Below are 13,445 nucleotides of genomic sequence, written 5' to 3'. Positions count from 1 at the left end.
TCTATATAACGCTTAAATCAACATAGATCTAGTAGGGAATTCTGAGCTCCTTCGTGGCTAAGCGGTTAGCGTACGTGTCTTTGGCGTGAGAGACCCGGGTTCGATTCCCGGCAAGAGCTCATATGGTTCGGATTCCACGTTAATCAGTAGGTCCCGTCTCATATAGCCTCGCTACTGAGAGTGACGTTAAACTCAAAACATCCATCAACTCAGTAGGGAATTTTGACGGATTTAAAATATCCCTTTTAAATTTTGCAAAATCCTATTTTTTATTGCATAGATTTATAAACATATCACTTCTAATTACATGGGAAACTATCACAGGTTTTTCAATAAATTTTACAACTAAATGTAATCTATTTTCTATTTTCTATTTTCTATTTGCTATGAAAGCATTTCTGAACCGTAAACTGAAACTCTGCACTGCGCGTTGCATGTCTTTGAATATGACTTCATTTCCTGGAGAACAGTAACTTTTAGTTCTTCCTTCAAACGTGGCTCTTGATGAAAACTTTCTCTTTAACATAGCCCCAAAGGAAATAATTGCACATTGAAAAATCATGTGATAGAGCAGGCCAAGACGAATTGCCAGGTTGGGAATGACAAATAAGGGACAAGATTCTTCAATAACATTCATGGAAACTCAAGCAGTATGGACTCTTGCCTCATTTTGTTGGAAACATTACATGTACACTGCTATGTCTATTCACTTCTGGTGTAAGGAAGTTGCACCACATGGACACACATAGTTTACAATTCATCGTCACTAAATACATGTCTACATTAAACTAATGCTACTTTATAACGACAGTATTTGCTACACTACACCATACGTTTAGATCAAAGAAGAAGTTGATATAGTTTGCAGTCGAACTATTAGTGATAGTTCTATTTATTTACGCGACTATTCATATATAAATATGACTCATTAGCCATTAAAAGAACTTCATCATTTCTTAAAGCTCCATGTATAATTTTCTACAAAAGTGTTTTGTTCTTCTCAGTCCTTTTGGTTTAATTATCTCAAAACCACCATTTTAAATGTATCACAATTTAAGTCCAAATGCAATATTCTTCATGTACTCCGAACTGAAATACCTAGTGCTTTAAGATAGAGCGTGTAACCATAGGAGAGAGCATGTAATTATAGGCTCGTATAATGTTGTCTTGGATCCGAATCAATAATACATTTTTCTTTTCGAGTTGCAAAGCAACCAGGAGCCAAGATAATATTTTCTTTTCTCCTGTCTTCGTTCAAGCGGCAGATTGCGATTTCCTTATTAGGAGGTCTTCTAAATTGTGCAATGGTGCTACTATACTTGTGTTACTTTTACTATTGATAATAACTACTTCCAAACTAAGGTACTCTTTATTTACGGACAAGGGTACATGCACACAAACTTCAAAAGTGCCTTACTAATTTTTTTATCCCCATGCTACTAAATAATATTCTTCACAATACTTCTAACAAGCCCACTTGCATACCCCAACTTCATTCTTGCTCACACGAACTCTTTGACTCATGCCAAAGCCAGCCATCCTCATGCTCATCACAGACTATTCACCGTCGTCTAACACTCTTCACAGGCTATTTGCTATACCACATTTTCCACAGATTATTCACTATGTAATTCTTCCACATTCTTCACAGATTATTTACTATTACACTCTTCCACATTCTTCACAGATTATTCACTATTACACTCTCCCCCCGATTTTTTTTTTTTTTTTTTTTTTTTTAACAATCTATTAGGTGGTCTCCTAATCCTTCCGGATCTTCTTGGTAGCTGCCAATCTTGCTGCTCTGCTGATGTTCTGCCATCTCCTGGATATCTTGTTGGTAGCTGCCTATCTGGGTCTCGTACTGGTGTTCTGCCATCTTCTGAGTGTTGTCTTGGTAGGTGTTGATCTTGCTCTCTGACTGATGTCCTGTCACTTTCTGAATTTATGTTTGGACTTCTAGGCAGTTGTACATCTTCCACTGTTGCGTCTGCGAGCGGGTTCTTTCGGCAAAGAAACCATATATCCTCCTGATAAATTTAGGAAAACGATCGCGATAGCTCTTCACCCAGACCACTTCATTCTTTTCTTGTTGCTCCACTTCTTTCTTGTCTTTCTTGCCGCGTTCAAACACTTCCTTCTGTACTACATTAAACATTGTGCGTGGTTGGAAATTTAACATCAATTCTGCTGGTGGTTTCCCTGTTGCCTTACTCGGTGTGAATCGAAGCATGTATAATATTTCTTTCAGCTTATGCTCTCCGAATCTACGGTTCCATGCATATTTATTGTCTAAAAACTGTTTTCTTAAAAGCTGCTTTACTGTCTGCACAGCTTTTTCAGCGATTCCATTGCTTTCTGGGTTGTATGGTGGGGTTAGCACTGCCTTGATGTCTCTTTTCTTTAGGTATGTCGTGAACTCAAATGATGCGAACGGAGGTCCGTTATCTGATACTAAAGTCTTTGGATACCCGAAAATTTGAAAAAACTCGTCTAACTTTTGTTTAGTTTCAGATGCTGTCGTTGAATTTACATTCCACACTTGGATCCATTTTGAATAACTGTCCACTAACAGCAAAAATTTAGATCCCACACAATCAAAGTGATCTACATGCACTCTTCCCATCGGTTGTGCTTCTGCTTTTCAACTACTATATTGATTCTTAGGGTTATTCCTATGCATGCTATTACACGTTTCACAAAATTCGTTCATTTTTTTGATATCACGGTCTAAACCTGGCCACCAAACTGCTTCTTTAGCTACAGCCAGCATTCTCCAAGCACCTAGGTGATTCCTGTGTAGCTGTTCCAGATATTTCTTCCTTAGCTTATGTGGGAGTACAATTTTGCCTTCCATAATCACACATTTGTTCACAACTGGAAGTCTTTGCTTTTTGTTAAAGAATGTTCTTAACTCTGTAGTATTATGTTCTTCCTTCAACTTCCTGGGCCAGCCTTTTATTATCCATTCTCTCACCTGACATAATAGTCGGTCTGCTTCCGATGCCTCCATGACTTCTTGGACCGTTAATGGTGCCAACATTATTTGGCTTATCAACTCTTTTTCGTCTATTTTTACATCCACTGGTGACTCATTAATCGGTAGTCTGGATAGGAAATCTGCTACCTCCAAACTAAGGTACTCTTTATTTACGGACAAGGGTACATGCACACAAACTTCAAAAGTGCCTTACTAATTTTTTTTATCCCCATGCTACTAAATAATATTCTTCACAATACTTCTAACAAGCCCACTTGCATACCCCAACTTCATTCTTGCTCACACGAACTCTTTGACTCATGCCAAAGCCAGCCATCCTCATGCTCATCACAGACTATTCACCGTCGTCTAACACTCTTCACAGACTATTTGCTATACCACATTCTCCACAGATTATTCACTATGTAATTCTTCCACATTCTTCACAGATTATTTACTATTACACTCTTCCACATTCTTCACAGATTATTCACTATTACACTATTACAGGTGCGTGTCTAAAAATAATTTTTACGTTATGTGAAAGGCAGCTCTTGCTCAAGTGAAAAATTTTGTCAACGGAAGGGAGGGAAAACAGTAAGAAAATAGCTCTTTGAACGATCATAGTAGCAGCAAATAATGGTAAGTGCAAAAGCCAATTCGTATGGCTTATCAGAAATTACTATCGAAATGTAAATTGAGACTCAAAAGTTCCTGAGCCGTTTGTTTTGCCACTGGAAATTTTAGTGTTATATTACGACTTGGATTTTTGGAAATTTTTAACGAAATGAACACTCGTTTGTGTCTCGTTCTCCTCGAGCGCAGTACGTTTCACGGGTGCAAAGAAACATCGAAGTTTTTTCATATATGTTGTTTTCTAATCAATAATAACGAAATTTAGGTAAAAACATAATATTTTTCTGATGATAGCTTTATTTTATTATTATTAATCAAGTGAGTTCCTTTTTTTTTTTTTTTTTTTTTTTTTGTGCTTAAAAATGTGCATGGAATAGTGTTAAAGGAACGCGGTAGAAGATATGTTGCAAGCTCGGTGTTTTAAAATTATTTTTTTTATTTCAATTGTGAATATTCTACAACAGTGTAATTCAGTTTCAGTAATTTTGTGCTGCCGTTGTTTTTTTACTTTTCAAGTGATGTTTTTATGAATGTCTACAGGTAAGATTAAGTGACATGAAATACGGTGACGCGGTCTTGGTGACCATGCTACGGATTCTGGCCATGATCACTGAACGGACTCAGGAGATAGCCAGTTCGACTCTGGTGAGGTATATTACCTCGCCAGCCTTATGTATTAATCACACAGTTAGTATTAATAGTTGTTAAAGAATAGAACTAGCTCTAAACCGCAATGATTAAGTAGAGAAATCATAACTCGTATAATTTTACTGATCTCCAAGGCTAGTTGGGAACGCTGGATCTTTTATGTTTAGTGTTCCAGTGTATACGAACCATCAAAAAATTTCACGTGATATATTGGCTTTCCCTCACAAGGATTTCAATGTGCCTCAATCCAACCCAAAGCATTACATCATATATTGGCGCTATGCTGATTAGTAGCAGAAGAATCGAATCCATCATGCTAAAAGGGACAACAACTGATTACGGCTGAGTGCCTAACAGCTTCAATAATCTGTAATGTTCGAATAGCTTGCACATCTTCTGGTGGTTTCTTCGCTCATCCTGAAATTTTACACCCACAGAAACATCGTATTCCAACCCGCACTCTTCCATGACACTTCACATCAAAGAGTTAATATATAAATATAAAATAATTCACTGCACTGAGTAACGAAATCTCTTATGTAAAACTTTCCCTTTGCTCCTACAACTACAAAAACAGTAGTTATAATTTAAATGGCAGTGATAATACTGTCCATTGTTGTTAAGTGCATGATCTCACGGCAATTGCTGGTTGCAATATAATCAAAATAAAAGCGTTGGGTTTCCTATAGAAAACAAAAGGTATACACAAGGCGATATACTATAAACATTCTCGTCATTTCTTACATGGAAAAGAAATAAATAAAAAACAGCTTACCTGTACAAGGGTTCTCCATTTGGCCTTCACGGTCCAAAACAACTCCTCCTTTTAGTAGAAAATTGAACTCTGTTCGATTAACTTTTCCCGTAGCTTGGAGAATTTTAACACACATATGGAAGGAGAAAAGCAGCTTATGGTTCTCAAATAAACCACGGCATGTGTTCCTACAGAAAGTAAAAGAAGTAGAATTATTGTCAAATAAGTTTTCTCGAGATATCGCTAGGTGAAAATATTATCTTCTGAAGTTTTAAATGCAGACAATACATTCACCTTCAGAGACTGTCATTGTTCAAACATGAAGTTCTTGACGCGGCCGTTCTTAAGTCTTCCTATTCCTTTAGATATGTAGAGGATACTGCTGCTATCTGGCCACATGGACCTGAAACACTACGGGATTTTCTTAACAGTTGTCATCCTCAGATCAAATTTACCGATCCGTAAACCTGAAGGAACATTAGTACACAACATATATAGGAAGTCGATACAGACAGATTTTTATCTCAATGCCAGCAGCTTTCACCATACGTCACAACGTCTTACACACGTCTTGACCCACAGAGCAGTAATCTCCGTAAGTGACCAGAAAAGTTGTAAGGAATTCAGTTACCTTTGTTTAATTATGTCAGTTTTATAAAGATCAATATGGCCAATATGATCAATATAAAAAGGAATGTTACATTCCAATACAAAGTAATTGAAAAAGTCGAGACTGAGAAGGACTATCTCTCCCTGCCGTATTACCTTTCATCGGCCACACCTCTGGTAAACTCAGTAGAATACTTGCCAGACAAGGTATAACAGTTATTCACAAACATCCGGGCAACATCAGATCGTTACTAAAATCAGTGAAGGACAACCTGTACCTGTAGCGACTTCAATTTTTTTTTTTTTTTTTTTTCGGATTAGTATTTTTAAATATTCATTTTAAATACGAATTATTGTTGAATGTTTTGTCTTCTAATTAGTCAGAACGATTATCTGTCGTATGGAAGTTGCCCTCCTCGTTCAATCTATTTATCTCCCCTTCGTTGACCTCGAGTTCAACTCTCTGGTTGATAAAGATAACTTTCAGCTAATAAGCAGAATATCTGTATTCCTAACATGTAAATGCCTACAACATGTAAACATTTTTTAGTGTTATTATTATTAATATTATTCATGGTAGAATATTGTTATCAAGAAGCCTGTGTAATCTTTATATTTTAAAATCTTTTCCTTCTTGTTTTATACTTGTTTTATCGAGAAAAGAAATATATACTGCTAAATAAAGAAGTATATATTTCTTTTCTCGATATATTTACATTATGTATTTGGTCTAGGAATTAATTCGTGCGGTTGGTACGCACACATTGAAGCTGTAGTACAAACACAAAATACATAAATACCTTAAGAAAAATATTGTCCATCGCTAGCCACCACTTTCGCCCATCTGTCAGGCAATGTACGGATTCCGTGGCGAAAGAAGTCCTCATCCTTGGAAGCGATCCAGTCAGAGACCCATGTTTCGATATCTTCTGAAGAAGTAAACCGCTGTCCAATCAAATCGTTGTTCATGCAATCGAACAAGTAGTAGTCCGAAGGAGCAACGTCTGGTGAATACGGCGGGTGGGGTAAAACTTCCCATCCGACATTTTCTAAATAGGTTTTGACCGGTTTTGCGACATGTGGGCGAGCGTTATCATGTTGAACAATAAGTTTATCATGTCTGTTCTCCCATTCTGGTCGTGTTCTGGCCAGAGCTTGCTTCAAACGCATTAATTGTCGTCAATAACGTTCTCCATTCATAGTTTCACCCGGTTGCAGCAGCTCATAGTACATCACACCTTTCATATCCCACCATATGCACAGCATAACCTTTGCACAGTGAATATCTCGTTTTGGTTGTGATGGACCTGGTTCACCTGGTTTCACCAGGCCTTTTTTCGTTTAGGGTTCTCGTAATGGATCCACTTCTCATCACCCGTAAAAATTCGATGCAGAAACCCCTTTCTGCTCTGTCGTTGAAGCAGCAATTCGCAAATGGTTTTTCGTCTTTCAACGTCTCTGTCTTTCAATTCATGTGGAACCCAATGTGACATCTTTTGAATCATTCCCATGGCTTTCAAGCGTTTGGAGACTGTTGTTTGATCAACGCCTAATGCTGCTGCAAGTTGTTCCTGCGTTTGACACGAATCCTGCTCGAGCAATGCTGTCAATTCTTCGTCTTGAAATTTTTTTCGCTGTCCAGCTCGCTCTTGGTCTGCCAAGCCGAAATCACCACTTCTAAACCGTGCAAACCACTTCTGACACGTTCGCTCAGCTAGAGCATGGTCACCATACACTTCCACCAAAATACGATGACTTTCAGTCGCACTTTTCTGCATGTTAAAGTAATGAAGCAGGACACCCCGCAAAAACACTTTATCAGGCACAAATTGCGCCATGTTCACTTAACTACAAACTGGTGTTGTTGACGCTTTAATCCACTGCCCTATACTACGAACGATACGCGATGACAGGGGTTTGCAACACATGTGTGGATACACGGAACTGTGGGACGCTCCGTTCGTTGCGCCATCTCTTGTCCACCCGCACGAATTAATTCCTAGACCAAATATGTTTTAACAGAGTGTTCTTTATCTGAAGGGTGACCAATGTTACAAATATGTAAAAACCTTATCGTATTCAACAACTATAATAGTATTATGTATCGCTTATTGTGTTTTTCAATGTGATAGTACTATGCAGAGCTTTGGATAACTCACACACAGAGGCGGCTTTTGATGCAGGCGAACCGGGTCATTGCCCGGGGTCCCGCGCAGAGAAAGGCTCCACATATTAATTAAAGCATATGCAACATCGCATATTTTAATTAAAAAAAAAAAAACATATGAGAGAAAATAACAAATGAAAAAAAAACTGTTTACATATTTAATACACGTCTTTTAGCCAGCAAGTAGGGTATAAAATATAGCAAACCTAATGAGCATACTCGAAATAATATGTACTAATAATCCTAGATGGCACTAAAATTTAAGTTATTTTTCACAGATGAAACTAAAGCTGTACAGAAATTATCTGATAAGCTTACAAAGAGTTTATAGATCAATATTCTAAGCAAGCAGTTTGTTTTTGTGTATTAGATAGTATGTATTTGTAGAATGATTTATTGAGATTTATAACAACAGACGGATCCACTTGTATAGCTTTAGTACTTTAGTAAACGTCTACCATGCGAAACGTATGTGGAAGGAGAAAATTAGCAAATGCTGTGTATAACTATTTTTTCTCTGATCTAAAGGTAGGCAATAAGTGATGTGAAGTCGGATTACAACAATAAGAACTATTGGTTAAATTGTTGGTTAAAAAAACTACGAAGTGTTTCAGTTTGGAGTTTTTAAATTGGAGTGTCGCGTGAAGTCTGAAAGTTTGTTGATATTTTGGTTTATTGTGTGTGACTAGTTTAGAAACATGACTTCGCGTGATCGGGCTGTCAATAGAAAATCTGAATCAAGAAGTACCAAAAGAAAAACAATCTGAAAGAAGAAAGGAGAAAGAACAACTTCGTGGATCATTGCCCAAATATTATAAAACTGAAAATCAAGTTCAAGAAAAAGTGTTAGTGTGTCAATCCGTTGGTAAAACTGAGTGTGAACATACAACGGCAGCTGAAGTAGAAGTGGCACCCAGCAGCAGAGTTGAGATACCACAGCCAGTAGGCCTACTACAATTTGTGGAATCATCGCGTTCGTCCTCATATGCCATTTTGCACCAATCAGCGTAGTCACCAACAAATGAAAGGGTCTGTGAAGTGTCTAATGGAAATGTGGAGATTGACCCAGGATTATGGCTACAGCAAATGAGAGACAAGGAGCGAACTTTGATAGTGTGTAAGGGCCCTATTCGAATGAAAGTAGATGTCTTTCCCGTAAATGAAAATGGACGGCGTTTTCGTGAATTTCGCTACATTAGAATTTTAAGTAATGGTGAGAAGCAAGACAGGCGTTGGATAATTTATTACAAAGCAAAAGATGCAGTTTACCGTTTTGCATGTCGTTGTTTTCCTGCATAAGTACAAGTTTCGGTTCCTATTGGGGAATAAGCGATTGCAAGCACCTTGGTGATTGTGAAATCTCACGAAACGAGCAAGCCCTACAAAGAGTGTGTATTGAAACGGTTAGATTTAGAAAATGGACTGCAACTCGCAACAACTATCCACACCCCTTGGCTAAGCGGTTAGCGTACGCGCCTTTGGCGCGGGAGACCCGGGTTCGATTCCCGGCGGGAGCTCATGTGGTTCGGATTCCACGTTAATCAGAAGGTCCACGTCTCATATAGCCTCGCTGCTGAAAAGGGACATTAAAATCAACTTAAGTCAAATTGAAGCAGAAAAGCAGAGCTGCAAATAAATTTTGACAAGGTTACTCGCAATTGTGCAATATTTACCATCTCATAATTTACCATTCAGGGAACACAAAGAGTAACTGGATTCAGATTCCAGTGGTAATATTTTGGACTTGGTCAAGTTAATAGCTTTATTTGATCCAACCCTACGAGATCATTTTCGAGAAGCGATCAAGTAAGTTAAGGACCATTACTTTGAAAAGAATGTTCAAGATGAACTTACACAACCGCTTGCGACTAACATCAAAGCTGAAATCGCGAAAAAAGTGAAATCGTGAAGAGTAAGTACTTTTCAATTATTGTTGACTGCGCTGGAGATGTCGCTCGTGTTGAACAGCTCTCACTGATACTGCGTTTTATTAACAAAACCACAGACGAAATCGAAGATCACTTTGTGGGCTTTATAGCTGTCAAGGAAACTACACCTGAAAGCTTAGCATGTTACATTTTTACCGAAGTTGAACAACTGGGACTATCATTGCAAGACTGTAAAGGCCAAGGCTATGATAATAGCGCAAATATGCGTGGAGGAAAGAGCGGCGTGCAAAGAAGAATTCACAATGTAAATCTCAATTTTTTGTACCCTGTGGAAGCCACAACTGGAACTTGGTGTTGAAGGACGCGGCTAGTTCCTGTGTACGCACTAAGTCCTTCTTTGGAATTCTACAGACTGTACACATTATTTTTCTGGCTCAAGTGAAAGATGAGCTATTCTTAAAGAACATGTCCAGATTTATTTGAAGCATCTGTCGGAAACAAGGTGGCAATGCAAAGTAGAATCCGTCAAAGCACCCAGATACCAGCTTAACAGTATGTGCGAGGCACTGCAAAATTTGTCTGAAAGAAGTACTGTGTATTGGTCAGTGAGTGCGAGTCACTAGAAGATGAAATAACAATTTACGAATTTGTCACCTCACTTGTAATATGGTACGAGCTCCTTACAAAAAAATAATGTCATAAGTGAGGCAAGGTGGCAAGGTGAGAAAATGAACTTAGGTGTGACAAGGAAGCACTTGGAAATGTTTCTGAAATGACTTGACGACTACTGGGAAAGTGGTTTCCAGACTACCCTGCTAACAGCGAGAGAAGTCACGAAAAAAGTGGGAATTGAAACAATTTTCAAGACTGTCAGAAAAAGAAAGAAAAAAAGAACAATTATCTTAGGAAACTGAGAACGAGGACCGAGAGCTTTCTGCACAAGACTGCTTCGAAACAGAATATTTCTATGTAATTGTTGAGACGATCCGACGAAGCTGTGAACCATGATTCGAAGCTCTAAAGAAACATGAACACATATTTGGTTTTCTATACCAGGTTAAACATTTGATTGACATGAGCGACGAAGACCTTATGAAGTGCTGCAGAAACTTAGAACAAACATTAACTGCAAAAAAGATGGACTGGAATTGTATGAAGAATTCAAGATGTTCTCATGAGCCTTTGATGCCGAAAATAATCCACTCTCAGTCAGGGCCGTCGCGTGGGCGGGGCGACCGGGGCGCCGGGATGACAACAAAATTCATGGAATTCAGATTATGTTGGTAAATGATTTTTTTAAAAAATAATGTTAATTTAGATATCTTATTAATGATCAGGCCACGGCTAAGTGAAATTACCGGTAATGTAAAAACATCATTTAGGATTATTCAACGCGAACTCTCTGCAGCCCTCTGTGAGAAGAGTTTTTATCTTAGAAAACTGACCGAGATCTGCTACTACTTACTTCTTATCCGTATGACAGTTTGGTACAAACTGAAGAAACTTCAGTAGAATTCAATAATATTTCTTTATTCCTATTACGTTCAAGAAATGCTCAAGTAATACCACAATAACTGCAATATTACAATTATCTGTTGATTTTGACAGCACTTGATAATAACCGGTTAGCATCACAAATACAACTTCGTACGTACTTTACAATCAATAACAGAATAAATATATTTTCAGTCCTCCAATTCTGTACTAACCTCATACAACAACTGTGTTTATTAAGTAACAGGGACGTTATCATGGAGGGAGCTCAAGGGTCATCCCTACTAAAATGGAAAAAGGAATCTTAATAAAATTCAAATTTAGGCTATCCTATATTGGTTTAAACTAAAAACAGTTTTTAAGAAGGCATTACAATGCAATTTTAAGGCTTAAGTTTTACAAAAAATTTCGAAGGGTACTGCCAGATCTCGTGTACTCGGGAGGAGGGGGGTTCCCAGACACCCTTTCTCGGTGTCCCCGAATCGAAATCTTAGCTGCGTTCCTGTCAACTATTATAATGTCAACAACACAAATCATTGTCGTGTTCAACAAACATCTACTTAAAAAAAATATATGTGTGTAAGAATGCCTGTCCCATTGACAATTAGTAAGTTAAAGCTGATAAAGATGTATTTACGCTCAACAATGGCCCAGGAAAAATTTAATTCATTGTCCATAGTAGCTATTGAAAATGATGAAGCCAGAAAGTTAGATTCCAAGGAGATAGTGTCCACATTTGGTCACAGTAAAGTCAGGAGAATGCCATTTAGTGTTTGAATAAAGTATATATATATATATATATATATATATATATATATATATATATATATATATATATATATATATATATATATATAGGGCCGGATTTAGGGGGGTGCAAAGGTGCACGTGCACCCCTTCCCCTTATCTAAAGTGAAAAGCTAGCAGTGAATTTTGCAAAATCAATAGTTTCTGTCAATTTTCTGAAGGTTGAAGGAAGAGGATTCATCGAGAGCAGACACTGAGTATTTTCAGGGCAATTCCTAATTCACACTAGAGATGCCTAAAGGCATTTAAAAAAACTAAAATTTAATTCAAATGTACCTCCCCCCTCAGAAAATCCTGGATCCGACCCTATATATATATATATATATATATATATATATATATATATATATATATATATATATATATCATTATGCAATTAATTTTGCTCACTTCTATTTTAATTTATTAGTATTTTTATGTTATCATTATAGCCTATGATCTTTACGCTACATGTTTTGGAACAACGTAGGCTATCGTTAACATAGTCTTGCAGAACAAACATTAACAAACCGTACATTTTGAGTTTAGCGTCCCTTTAAGCAGCGAGGCTATGTGAGACGGAGCCTACTGATTAACGTGGAATCCGAATAACATGAGTTCCCGCCGGTACAAACGTTACCTGAAAAAGTGACTTTAGTATTCTAATGTTATGATAAATTTACTGAAAAATTTATGTGTCAATCGCAAGAAGGAAAAGTTTATTTTTTAAAAGCAAAAGTCAGAAAATTACAAAGTTTTGTTAGCACTTACACATTAGGCTTTAATAGTTGTATCGTTATTTGTACATTCTATGCTATTAGTATGTTGTATATCAAGTTGAACACAAAATGCAGTACTCGATTTCAATAATTCAAAACCATGTTTTCATTAACTTTTACGATTTAACTACTTTTATTTTTTAACTACATGTTTTTTTTAAAAAAAAATGATATAATACCAACTTCTTTTAACAGACATTCCATATTTAAATCTAGGAGTACAGAATAAACTCTGGCCGCCTTATGCAGAGTCGTTTTGATGTATGATTAGCGTCATACTAAAGGCCAGACTACTGCAGGAAACATATGTTGGTCGAACTCTCTAGTATGACACTAATCACGCGTCAGAACGACTCTGCATAAGACCCTGGTTGTTTTTCATAACACACTAGGGGGGTGCCTAGGAATTCTCGCCCCGGGCGCTTACAACCCACGCGACGGCCCTCCTTTCAGTGCTTAAATATGTAAGTGAAAACCAATTGGAGGAAGTCTACCCTAATGTAGACATTGCTTTACGAATATTATGCGAAATACCGATAACCATTGCATCCGCAGAGAGGAGCTTTTCAAGACTGAAACTCGTGAAAACATACCTCAGGAGCAGGGGGGCCTGAAAAAAATTTTCTAGGGAGGTACCCATCTCCATGGTTGCTGTATTAAGTCTGGTATTTTTCTGGTATTTAATATGCATGGTTTGCTATAT

At 37.4% G+C, this 13,445-nt stretch overlaps 1 protein-coding gene across 5 annotated transcripts in view; it reads right to left on the bottom strand.

Moving 5' to 3' along the window:
• The window catches only part of kl-2 (dynein heavy chain 2, axonemal kl-2), a 564,598-nt gene that overhangs the window by 86,965 nt on the left and 464,188 nt on the right, over positions 1-13,445 (bottom strand). For all 5 annotated transcript variants that reach the window (XR_014132735.1, XM_081769103.1, XM_081769086.1 and 2 more), the window contains one exon: positions 5,040-5,206. Coding sequence is in view for 4 of the 5 variants with exons in the window: in XM_081769103.1 (XP_081625229.1) it covers positions 5,040-5,206 (167 nt within the window). In the remaining variant the exon portion in view is untranslated. The remainder of the gene's footprint in view (positions 1-5,039; positions 5,207-13,445) is intronic.

This window comes from Thermobia domestica, chromosome 1, assembly GCF_964235325.1.
Source record: "Thermobia domestica chromosome 1, izTheDome1.hap1.1, whole genome shotgun sequence".
Lineage (NCBI taxonomy): Eukaryota > Metazoa > Arthropoda > Insecta > Zygentoma > Lepismatidae > Thermobia > Thermobia domestica.
Note: the sequence above shows the minus strand (reverse complement) of the source record. Positions and strands in the feature narration are given on the sequence as shown.